Source organism: Cheilinus undulatus, linkage group 7, assembly GCF_018320785.1.
Source record: "Cheilinus undulatus linkage group 7, ASM1832078v1, whole genome shotgun sequence".
Lineage (NCBI taxonomy): Eukaryota > Metazoa > Chordata > Actinopteri > Labriformes > Labridae > Cheilinus > Cheilinus undulatus.
The window spans coordinates 16980998-16993173 of NC_054871.1; the positions used below are offsets into that span (position 1 = coordinate 16980998).

Below are 12176 nucleotides of genomic sequence, written 5' to 3' on the forward strand. Positions count from 1 at the left end.
TATTACAATTTTAAATTTATATCCTTTTTCAGCTTCAAAAGGTCATTTTAAAAACGAACAAACAAACAGGAAGTACAGACAGTGCAAAAATACAAAACAAAGCATAAAAAGAACAGTTTCTGGAGAAATTCTTATAGCTCGATAGTTAAACTAGAGTTTATAACTTACAAATGCTGTGTGTTACTTTCTTGTGCTAATTTGTCTGCCTTTCTCACTAACTGGATTTTTCTGTCAGCATTTTCTCAAACCAAATATTCAGTAGTACACAGATAACTCCACTTATCTAATAAACAGTAATCCTTAATTCAGTGTATTGAAGAGATCAAATTAAGTTCCACATAACTACAAAGATAAAATCCTGCTGTAGTTATTGAACGAGATATAGCAATCCAACAAAAAAATAGACAGTAGTATAATAGCAATAGGATATTTTTTTTCCACTTTTGATGTGTAAATGTTACAGCAAGACATGATGTTCTCTGGAAGTTTGAATCCCCAGGAGTGTTCAAACGTGTCTTTTTTCTCTTGAGCAGGAAAACTTTGGATTTACTGCTTTTTATTGTCTTTCTTTTGACCCTGCATTTCCTCCATTGTGTCCCTGCAGCCCACACCAATAGGCCCCATCCCAAGTGACACGCCCCTGCAGCCCAGCAGCAGAGACAAAGCACAACAGCAGACCAAAAACCAGGTGAGTTCATCGCTATTAAAGCACAACAAACATCACATCCACCCACCCACCCATCTGCCAGCCAAATGACCAGCCAAGCAGCCAGCCAACCAGCCAACCCTGTCAGTCAGGTTTCCTTGCCAGGCTGCTTTTATTGTGTATCAACTTCCTGGAAAAAAATGGCGGCTGTTCAGTTCCACTACTCCTTCATTTCTGTTCTTAAAAAATGGTCCTCGTCATACTTTACAACATCAATGCTTTGGTAGAAGATAAAGCAACATGTATGATCATGAGGCGGGCCCTCTTGCTCCAGCTGTGAGACAAAGCAACTTCAATTTAATCTTCACACTTTGCCACTCTAAGCTGCAGTCATTGCGTGCATGAGTTGAAAATGCATATTGCATTGTTCATACCAGCAATGACATACTTAGTGTGTGACAAAGTGTGGACTTGTTCTTAATGTTTTTATTCCTTTGAATGGCATGCTATCCGAGCCTTGTAATAATAGAAGTTTATTTTGAGTTTTAGCTAAAAACAACTAAAGAATTCCTCTGATAGACACCAAACACTCTGTTTAATGAAGTCGTTCTTACTCATTGGTTCCCATAAAGCCATACAGGTGGTGCGTAGGATTTATTGTGACTGATTACAGTGAACTCTAGACTCTCTTTACTGCCCTTCTTTTATTGTGATTAGCTTGGTAATAACTTAGCAAGCCAATCAGCACTGAGTACATTTCCCAGTACTTTGAAAACTGGAACTTCGTGGTTATAACATGCAGCTATATCAGAAGAAAACACCTCGCTATCTGTCTTTATAGCAGGCTGTATTTGTTGGTGGTATAAAAAAAAGTTGCACTGTCATCTCTATAGTTCAGAGCAGCATCTTTAAAAAGAAAAACGCCATTACCACAGTACCAGTGGCCTGTTGCACCAGCCATGCACAAGTTATGTAAGTTTTGATGAAGAGTCCACGCCAAACCCTCCGTTGAAACTACTTAAATACTAATTTAGGTTATGTCATTGGTTGGTTGCACCACAGAGACCTAAGGTTTATCTTAACTCGAAGAATGTAATATTCAAACTAACCAAAATATTATTACAGATACAGTTTTCACTTCTTCTGGCCAATCAGTGAAAAGCATTCTTTTTAAGCAGTGTGTGTATAGAGCTGCTTCTTGTACTGTATTGTCCCTCAACAAGCTAAAGCCAGACGTACACTGTGCAATTTTAAGACGGCAAGGCATAAAAGCATCGGGTTATGCATAGCCTGAGTCACTCTGTACGAGAGAAGTTTGGACGGACTGTAACAGTCGTGACTGGATTTTTCTTTGCAAAGTCTCACATATGGAGGTTGAAGTTGAATCTATTATCTTGTTTTCACACTTCAAATAGCCTTAAACAGGCAAAACCACACCTTTCTTACACACAAAAATCATCAACTGCAACGACAACTAGCTGCTGAATAATAACAAATATTTCTTGCTGGCTAGAGGTCTGAAGGTAGGCCTATTTCCTGCTTGTCTGTTTCCTTTAAAATAGTTGGGAAAGGCACATCAAAAAGGCTTTCCTTTTAAAGACAGTTTACAAGGAAGAAATGCCCTGAAGTTGTGACTCTACTGTAACTGTGTGCAGCCGTGTAACCATAATATCAAACACGCCAGAAATCTATCCAATCAGTAGGGAGCAGCTGGTCGAACTGTGGTTGGCTATGGTTTCTTCCTGTAGGCACACCAAACAACTTTGCTTGACTTCCAAGTGAGTCTTGCAACTCAAAATTTGTATCTGGATTGGCTGAAAATCACACAGTGTATGTCCTGCTTAAATCTGTGTCCTAACAGCATTCAAGCCTCTGGTGTCACACCACATGGCACGCTCACTGTCCACACTGCTCCCATTAGATATTTGATTCTCTGCCATGTGAATTTCAGTTTTTCTATGAGCAGAAGTGTGGTGCTTTGAATGGACACGCATATGACAGTAATGAGGCCAACTATTTTTGCCTTTGTGTTGACATAAGTCAGAGCACCATACGTTTCCAACACAGATATGGATATTGTTAATATCTGTCTCTGTTTGGTTAAACAAGCTCTGTTAAGTGAGGAAAGTGAAAAAAAATCAGGAAAATATCCTGTCAGAAACTCCTGGTGTTTCATCATCTCCCTTTTCTTTGTCCATCTCAATTCGGATGACATGAAGGAAAACAGGAACAGGGCAAATTGGCAAAAATGTTGCGCCATATCGGAATAAATGTAGTCAAGCTGATTTTGTCTCTGACTTTCATTCTTGTTTCTGGCATTGAGGACAAGTCAACTGTTTGAAAGTGACAAAAATGTTTGCAAAACATATCAAAACAATGTGAGTGGGTGATAACTAAAGCCTACACCCTAAACCTGTAGCGTGTGTGAAATAACTAGAATGACAGAGTGCTGAAATAGACATTAATGTGAGATAATTTAACGGTACTTCACTGTTGGATGGTGGAAGGGATCTCCACTTACAAAAAAAAACATGAGTTTTATAAAAGTCATCACACATTTCTAATGGATGTAATTCATCGTGGATAACAAACTTTGCACACCCAACAGCCAGTAAAACTCTCTGCTCCCTGTCATCTTCAGAGTTATGTCAGCTTTTAGAGCTGCCACCAAGATGCCTGCATTTTACAGATGTAAGAACTTTGGTTCAAACAAGGATGCATTTAAACTTATGCATAGCTGGTGCAACTCGTAGCAGAATTTCAAACCTTGACATGACAAATGTAGAGGTCAAATAGTGACATAAACCTGTATTGATACCACAGCAACAAAGATTGAAGTCCCAGGCACTCATTATTGAGTAAGGCATATTTTCTAACAACTAAAAATTGCAGACAGACTCCAAAAAAAATCATTCTTATCATAGTCAACATGTTTGCAATTCAGAGAGAGTGCATAAGTTGGACCATAGTTTCTAATGGGCTCATTTTCTTCCTAAGCACCTGTCTTATGAAATAGATGAAGCTTTTTTAAGATATGGTACTTTCTAATACTATCAATCTTAATAATAAAAGATATTTACCATTTTAAAACACATAACAAAGAAAGTTATAGAGTATTGACAGTTTAATGATCTTACTCCAGATAATTTTGCAAGCTTACTGCCCAAAACCACAGAAGTATTGTTTTGAAAATGTAGTGCTAGCTGAGGTGATCAAGGCTGTTTTCTTTTACTCCTGCATGACCTTATTAGTGTGTTGATCTGTGCTTTGCGTAAAGATTTTTGCTTCCCTCTACTCCTCTATTAACATAGTTTGTCTTAACAAGCCTGCTTCTGCTTGGAAGATGTCTTCTATAATTTTTTTTCCTTGTTTTTTTCACTCACTCCCTTTTCCTCCTTGTTCCTCCTCCCACCTCCCACCACATTGCCTCACCCTCACCCCCTGACCCCCTTTCACCTTCTCAACCACTTCACCACCACCTGCCTCAACCCCTTTTTGCTCTTTGCGTCAAGTCACCTGAGCCCAAAGGAAGTGAGTCTCAGCCTACTCCAGTGACCAATAAGGAGACTCTGGGGTCGCACCTCACAGCTGAGCGGCTGGGGGGCTCTGTTCAGGTACTGCTGCTAATGCTACTGCTACTGCTGCTGCTTTCATGGCTAATGCTTGAAGCCATATAGTTTTTTTTCTGTGCGTGTCTGACACCTCCCCTCTCACTTTGACTCCACTCTGCCTGCTTGTAAAGTCGTCTGTCCCGACCCTGACTCTGTGAGCGTGTGTCTGCATCAGACCATTTGAATCCCCATGTGTGTCCGAGCTTTGCCTGTTTCTGTCTGCTCTTACTGCTTCATTCGCCTCATCTGCTGTCAGCTGCCCACAGGGAGGGCCATGAAAGATTTCACTCAAAGTCTCATACAAACCTCATGAAATAAAAAGGTTAATTTACTACAAACCCCAAATCAGTGATGAAAAACTACAAATTAAAATCTTTTTCCCATAAATTCATCATGATAAGGCCATATGTTAATCATTACAAATGAAAGGGCCTCCATTATTACTGTGGCACAAATGTGACACCTAGTGTTGGCTAATTGAACTGCAGCTTTAAAGATGGGTTCACATTTTTCATGTCTCTCCAAACATACTTTTTCATGCCAGTTTCTCCATCAAATCCACTTTTTTGTTTTTTTACTTTTGACCTACCAATAGATGAGATGGAGGATACATCTTTATATGTGCTAAAAATGGACTCTAAAGTTATCCAAGGCTCATTCAATGCTTCAGTAGTGTAACTTTGTTCAATCAAATTCAGTCTTTTGAAGTCTTCCTGCAGTGGGACCCCCTGTTGTTTCTACAAATACTGCTGCTGACCTGACTTGCTGTGAAGGGACAGAAGCAGTGTGGGAATTTAGCTCCAAAAATAGTCACTTTGGGAGATTCTTATTTGATGTGTCAAAACCAAACTACTAAAAGTAGATTTAAGCATCAGTTAAACCTCAAATCATACCGTGTATTTGCACAGATTGAGGATTTAGTCCCTCATCTCTGATTCTGGATTCTCCGCTAAAGGACAGAATAACAGCAGTAAACCAAAGCTGCTGCAGTGATCGTAGAGTCACCCAGCTACCTCAAACAGACATGAAAAATGTGATCATTTCCTTTAAGGGGGATTCCAGGTGACCTGTTGAACTGTCCCCCATAACTGAGAGGGCAGAAATGTTCAGTGTGACATATTTAAATGTGAATGTTCATCGCCACCCTGCAGTAGACTGCTCCAAGTGTTTCTGTGTCTGTGTGTGAGCAGTCTGGTGTTCTTCTGTGCCCTCACAGGTGATGAGCTCAACAAATGGCGAGCTAAACACTGATGATCCCACAGCCGGACACTCCAACGCTCCCATTACCGCTCCCACCGAGGTTGAAGTGGCTGACGAAACCAAGTATGAAACAACTGTACACGTGTAAAAAAAAAACAGTAATAGAAGTTATAGGGTTGGGGTTAAACGTCAGCTTGAAAGCCCTCATTTAGTTTCAAAAAGGTAGCCAAACAAATCCTTCCTGCTTTTCTTCCTTGATTCAGCTTGTATTAATGCGTGATATAAAGGAGGTGTTTGGAAGCTGGTGCGTAAAACATGAAACTTAAGTTTGACAGGAGAAAAATCCGCACACTGCTCTTCCATTGCATCACCGTTTAATATAAAATAAAGTTTCATTCTTTCTGGATCTTTGTCAGTTGTGCTCCCAAACAATTCTCCCAACCTTGATTTCAAGTAGACAATGCTCCACCCTCTGTGTGATTGTATAGAGAGACTTTCCTCTCAATCATCCATAACGACACGCAGAATCACTCAATCCAAAATCCATTAACAAAGTTAAAAAAAAAAAAGGACAAAGAAAGAGAATATATATTTATTACATAATTAAGTAAATGGGAGAGTAACACATCTACCGATGCTATTTACAGGATTATATACAGCACTATGATATATAATGAATTAAAACATCAGCCCTGTTGCTGTCATAAATAGTAATCATATCTATAGTGTATGAAATTTGTGTGTGTTAGTATCCACAGGTCTGTGTAAGATTAGGAATCATCAGATTACAACATGTTGGAGAATGTAAGAATTTAAATCTTCAGGGATAAAGTTTGGGGAGCCAGTATGCCCCCATCTTTTAAGAACTAGTTCAGTGTAGTCACTTCTCCAAGTAGGGTTACCTTTCTAAAGCTTTTCAAGCTGAACGATGAGATGATATGTTTTTATTCATTTAAATGAACTGCTGCTGAGTAAACTCTATGAATTCAATTAAGCCGTGAGGCTGAGCGAGAGCTCAAAATTATACAGGTGAACCTAGTAACCAAGTAAAATGTCAATTTAAAAACATTTTAGAAAAAATTACTCAGTAAACAAGGTTAATCTTATAAAGGATTGTTTGCTTTTAACAGAGACTCTGTCTCTGTCTCCTGCCCAGGGACGACAGATGTAAATTAGCTAATAGCTAACTCTGGTACAGCTAAGTAGCTGTACATTGTCTCTGTCAAAATAAACAAATAAAATAAGAAAAACAGAAAATTACAAGGGGTTTCCTTGAGTTATTTTTCATTTATTCTGACTGTAAAATAATCAGTTTAATAGAAATGTATTACATTTAAAGTAAGGTTTTTAGTAGTAATTAAATGTTTATAATCAAATGATCACACCTATTTATGCTGATGTAGACATAATTATTTCATACTGAGTTTATTGAAAAAAAAAAAGTCTTCAGTTTTTGATCAGCATTAAACTTTGGGAAGTCAGTACTGACAGTAGCGATGTACAGATTCTACATTTTCCCAGACAAAGTACAAATACGAGAACTTTGTGAGGAATGCTGATGAATAAAGAAAAAGACTTTAGGCCTGCTGGCCCAGCCTAAAAATCCACTTACCTATTTGTACAGCGAATATTTACAGGTGAGACAGGCTGATTTTTATAGATAAAGTATTGGTTGTAAATATTGGCTGAGTTTTTCATATCTGTCGATACCAGTAGTTCACTTTTTAGGCCCATATCTGCTGATACCAGCATCCAACTGATTATATCCTGTATCTGTACTGTACTGAATGATTTTTCATGTGGCTCTCTATTCAGAGAAACAAATGTAAATAATTTAAACAGGAAACTATGTAAATCACAAACCAGCTGTTTAAACCCAAACCTCACAGGCAGTATGTCAGGCTCTGTTTTGATTTATAAATACTAAATGAATTTTTTCCTGATTGTAATGTCCTTTTTCTCTTGCAGGTGCTGTTGTTTCTTCAAGAGGAGAAAGCGGAAAGCTCTGCAGAGACACAAGTGAAGAAGAGAACGGAGAGAACTTGAAACATTGTGGTCACTGTCAAGTTTTAAATGGAAGCAACTACACAGACCCCACCCCGACCCCACCCTGTTCCTTATCTCTCTCCAGCCCTCCCCCCTCACCTCTTTATCCCTCTCACCTCATTTCCCCCGTCACTCTGTACCCCCTCCTCCCTTTGCGCTCTCTCTTTCTCGTTCTCAGAGCTCCCCGGCTTCTGGCGAGCTAAAGGAATGTTGCAGTCCTACTGACTCCACAACAGACTCTTGATTCCTTTATCGACGACATATAAACGTACCTGCATTACAACGGGGGGCTTGAGACAAAGTAAAAAAAAGCTGTAACAATGAAACTCGAATCCGTGGCGTGAATATGAAAAAAAGATGCTGTTTGAAACAGTTGTGTATTGATTTAGATTTCATAAAGATTGCATATTGTTTAACAGTCAGCTGTTGATCAGGGGGAACCACAAGTGGTTCGAGTGAAAGAAAAAATCCTCATTAGGAAATTGTTTTATTTTTCTTTCTTTCTTCCTATGGTGTGTGTTTTGGGATCAAGGTGAAGACGATAAAGGTGAACTATGCTGATGTTAAATCCGAGAGACACAGGAAGCATTTCATCTATAAAACCCAATTTGGAGGATTTTTATGTTTTATTTTTCTTCTTTTTTTGTAATTGAATCCTCAGTTTTCAAAGTTGAATCCCTTCATTGAAAACTTATTTTTATGTTGTAGTGTTCTGGAGTTCGATTCTTTTCCTCACTCTGGCTTTCTTTTTGTCTGTCGACGTGGACTTTGTAGCACAGTCACTGGCCTCAGGTACTGTGGACGATTGAGAGAAACAGATATCAAATTCTCTTATTGTTATTGCACTTTTGGAAACAAAAAAAGAGAGAAAATGATTACAGTGGAAGAAAAAAAACTTTAGGTTTGAAATTAACAATTAAGAAAACAACTTAATAAAGACTGATCTAGGAAGAGTCCTTCACAACGCTTATATCTGAGTTATGGCCGAAAATGTTGTCGATTTACATGAAAAAAGATATGTCTTTCGATTTTTATTTCTTACATCAAAAATAATTTACCAGGAAATCATAGTTTGTGCCTTTCTAAGTAAAATGTTTAAAGCTCAAGTGAGTGTCCCGCAATGACATTTTATCTAATCTCTCCCAAATGCTTACTGGATTACTGTGTATGTCTGAGCGTGTGTCTGGAACTGTGAATGGCTGTGTTTACTCACTTCTAAGCAGTTTGCATCTGTTCCCTTCATCCTGCACCGGGACGATCCACACATCAGGAGTTTGTGTGTTTTGTCAGCTACCGAGAAAAATCTTCATGATTCAAGCTTAAAGAGATCTAATGGACAACAACCCAAATCACTACGAACCTTTGTTTGTTTGTTTGTTTTTTTTTTTGTTCTTTAGGAGGTCACAGAGAGATGTGCAGCTCAGTGAGGAGTATTTGTTCATGAGGGACGTCCTGTCTCTGGATTATTTGGATGCAGCCTTCATGAATTTAAAGCTCCTGTGAGAAGTTTCCTGTCAGTTATGAAACCATGTTGATTTAATGTCACCACCTTTATATGATCTACAAAACCAAACAAGACCATCAGCGACAAGATCGGCTGTTTCTATTTTTTGATTATTATGCCTGAAAGTTTTGCTGGGGGTTAGGGAGGTGTCAAACAAAAGTATCCTGCTGAAACGGCCCTTAACCTCCTGAGACACTGCATGTGCATATGAGGACATTACATTTTGACAGTTCCTTCAACATGGAAATGATAAATTCTGCTATTTTATTTTTTTAAGTTATTGTCTGGAATTTCTGTAGAAGTTAAGTAATTTTAAAGGGGGGCTATTTGATTGGAAATTTAGATGGGAATTTTCATGAAATCTTAGGGAATTTGTTTGGAAATCTTCCATGGATTTAGAGGGAATTTATTTGTGAATTTTATTGGGAATTTGGGGGAATTTGATTTTTTTTAAGGAATTTATTTATTCAAATCTTTAGGCTTATCAGAAAATTTCACTGAAATGTTTGGGGAATGTTTAGGGGTTTTTTTTGTGTGTTTAAAAATCCCTAATAATTTAAAGGTAATTTTCCAGGACCTCTAGAAATTTAAGTGAAAAACAGAGTCTTTCTCAAATAACTTTCTAAAGGAAAAGAGCTAATTTTGTTTGGTAATATGCAGTAAAATATGTCTGTTGTCCTCATATGCAGACACATTTTTTTAGTGAAAACCTTCCTGCTCAAAGACAGGGCAAAGATTTGTACTTATCAGGTCCACCTTATCACAAATAAGTGGGAGAAACTATCAGTGCATTCCAAACAAAAGCCCAGGTCTCAGGAGGTTAAAAAATAAATCTCAATATAAGAATACCTCAATGCACATGTATTTGAAAGGACAGGTTTGTTTGAGGTAGAGGTGTAAAGAGTACAAGACCAGTATAGTCAAGTATAAGTACAGTTACTTTGGTTAAAACTAACGTAAGTAAAATGACTGGCCTATAAATACACTCAAGTTAAAAACAAAACCTATTCAATACAAAGTTTGCTTTAAGTACTGAGTACTGTGAAAATGTACAATATGATCTTTATTGACAAAAACAACATGAGGATATGTGTCTCCAACCAGGCCGTTCAGGTTCAGGCACGCCTTTATAGTAAAGAGAAATGGAACAGCTGTTTTGGGGTGTGATGTGAAATCGTTCTCTGCCATGTGTCACTGATTTTCATGTAGTTTTGTTCACAGATAACCTCCTCATTTGGACTTTTAGGTTGTTTTTTTTTTTCTCAGAAATGGCTGCTTTTTAAAATGTAATGAAGTTTTAAAGTTCCTCACAAATATGCCGAAGCAACTGTAAAAACGCTGATTTCAAAATGTACTCCAAGAAGTACAAGAACACAAAAAACTACCCAAGTACAATAATTTCAATGAATGTAATCTGTTACTTTCCACCTCAAGTAGGAGGGCAGTTCATCTGTGAGAAGCTTACAGTGAAAATCATGCCGTGTTTAAATTGTCACTGTTTCAGTGTTAGACCTTCATCTGGTCTAGGTTGTTAAAACAATCAGGATGTGTTTAATAGGAAGTGGCTACAAGCTCCCTTGCAAACAAAAATCATAATGACGTCAGCTCTGAATCTGTTAATTTACAAGCGTCAAGAGTACAACCAATCTGATATCTTCAACCAACAATGTGTAACTTTTTCATGTTAGAACAGTTGTTTTAAATTTGATCTAACAGTACAGTAACTCATAACAGGGAATGGAGTCTACCCTGTTTCCACAGAGTGCCCTGGTTGCCTGCTTTCAGCACTGTGTAACTTTGGCAGCAGGTCTCAGTCCTCTTGCAACAAGTATGCATGGCTCAACATCACTAGTTCATGTTCATACACCTGCCTTCAGGTAAAAGAAGCCAGTTAGCCCCTCATAGTGTGATACAAAGGCTGAGGCTAAGAGACTAAAGAGGACAGTGGATGATGAACATAAGCAGAGAAAAAGAGAATAACTGAGCAGGCTAGAGGGAATACTTGACAGGCTTCAACGTAATGGCGTCAGCATCATGAAACCGTAAGATACAAGACACCATGCTGGTTATGGTGCTGTTCGAGTGGTGAGTAATGCACATGTCACAATGTCTGCCGCTTCCACCACCCTTTAACCAACAAAAGCAAATTATTTCTTAGGCAGGAGACACATTTGCTGTTTCACATTGTGTTCACATGTATAAGCTGTGGCTAGACGAGCTTGCCCATGCACGATGGGTTTACTTGAGGATGCTTCCAGAGGGCACACCAGAGAATGACAACTATCTGATGTTTGGGATGAGGAGGTACTTAAATAGTTTATATAGACCTATTTTTCTGAGGTTTGTAAATGAAACTTAAAAACTAATGTTTACTTTGGATTGCAGTGTATCTTTTATTTTTTTGTAGGAGTGAAGGGGGGGGGGTCAGCTTTTCTTGGAAGCAAGTTGGGGCACCAAGGAAAAAGAGGCGCTGGTTTAGAGGTGGATTATTGAGGACTTGGTTTGACAGTTCATCTCTGCCTCATGTCTGCATCAAACTAATTCTTCAGGACGTACACAGCTGACACATCAAACTGATGCTGGGGAGGCATGGCAGCCATGTAAACTCCTCATAAGAAGTTTGGAAATGCTGCTTCGGTTATTTCTGCTCTTTATTAACACCAATTGGTGTTGTACTATATATCATTGGAAAGCCTTATTCGTTGCCTTTAAAATGAAGCATTACTTGTCATTTGTGGAATGAAATGTGCTAAAATCCCCTGCAATGTCCTCCTGAGAGCTAAGAGTTCTTCAGAGATCAGGGATTTATCATTTTGCTTGATAAGTTGACTTTTTTAACAGTTGTAACTATTACTTGATTACCTTTGTGGCATTGTTAACTTGAGTGATTACTTCTCACAGGACTGCAGAGTAACAAACTCTCTTTGAATCACTTAAACTGCAGCTTCAACTTCCTTTCTATGATGGTTTATTTGTTAAAAAAAAGTGTATATACCCCCTACTTCTCTCTCCAGGAATAGCCATGATGGTTCAAAGTAATTCTAGGGGATTCACATGAAACAGAAAAAGGGAAGTGTGAAACCAAAGCAGCAATGAGGCCAAATAAGTACTCACTTTTATGGGATAAATAAGAAAAAGGCATCTAAAGCAACAGAATGCTTCTCCTCTC

The 12176-nt window shown here is 38.3% G+C and overlaps 1 protein-coding gene across 5 annotated transcripts in view; it reads left to right on the forward strand.

Annotated features, from left to right (window-relative positions):
* The window catches only part of csnk1g2b (casein kinase 1, gamma 2b), a 49621-nt gene extending 40525 nt beyond the window's left edge, over window positions 1-9096 (forward strand). For 3 of the 5 annotated variants that reach the window (XM_041791505.1, XM_041791506.1, XM_041791504.1), the window contains exons 9-12: window positions 605-688; window positions 4159-4260; window positions 5474-5580; window positions 7426-9096. In XM_041791505.1, coding sequence (XP_041647439.1) covers window positions 605-688; window positions 4159-4260; window positions 5474-5580; window positions 7426-7480 — 348 coding nt within the window. In that variant the 3' untranslated portion in view covers window positions 7481-9096. The remainder of the gene's footprint in view (window positions 1-604; window positions 689-4158; window positions 4261-5473; window positions 5581-7425) is intronic. The other 2 variants (XM_041791508.1, XM_041791507.1) reach the window with 1 other exon arrangement.
* Window positions 9097-12176: the final 3080 nt, after the last annotated feature.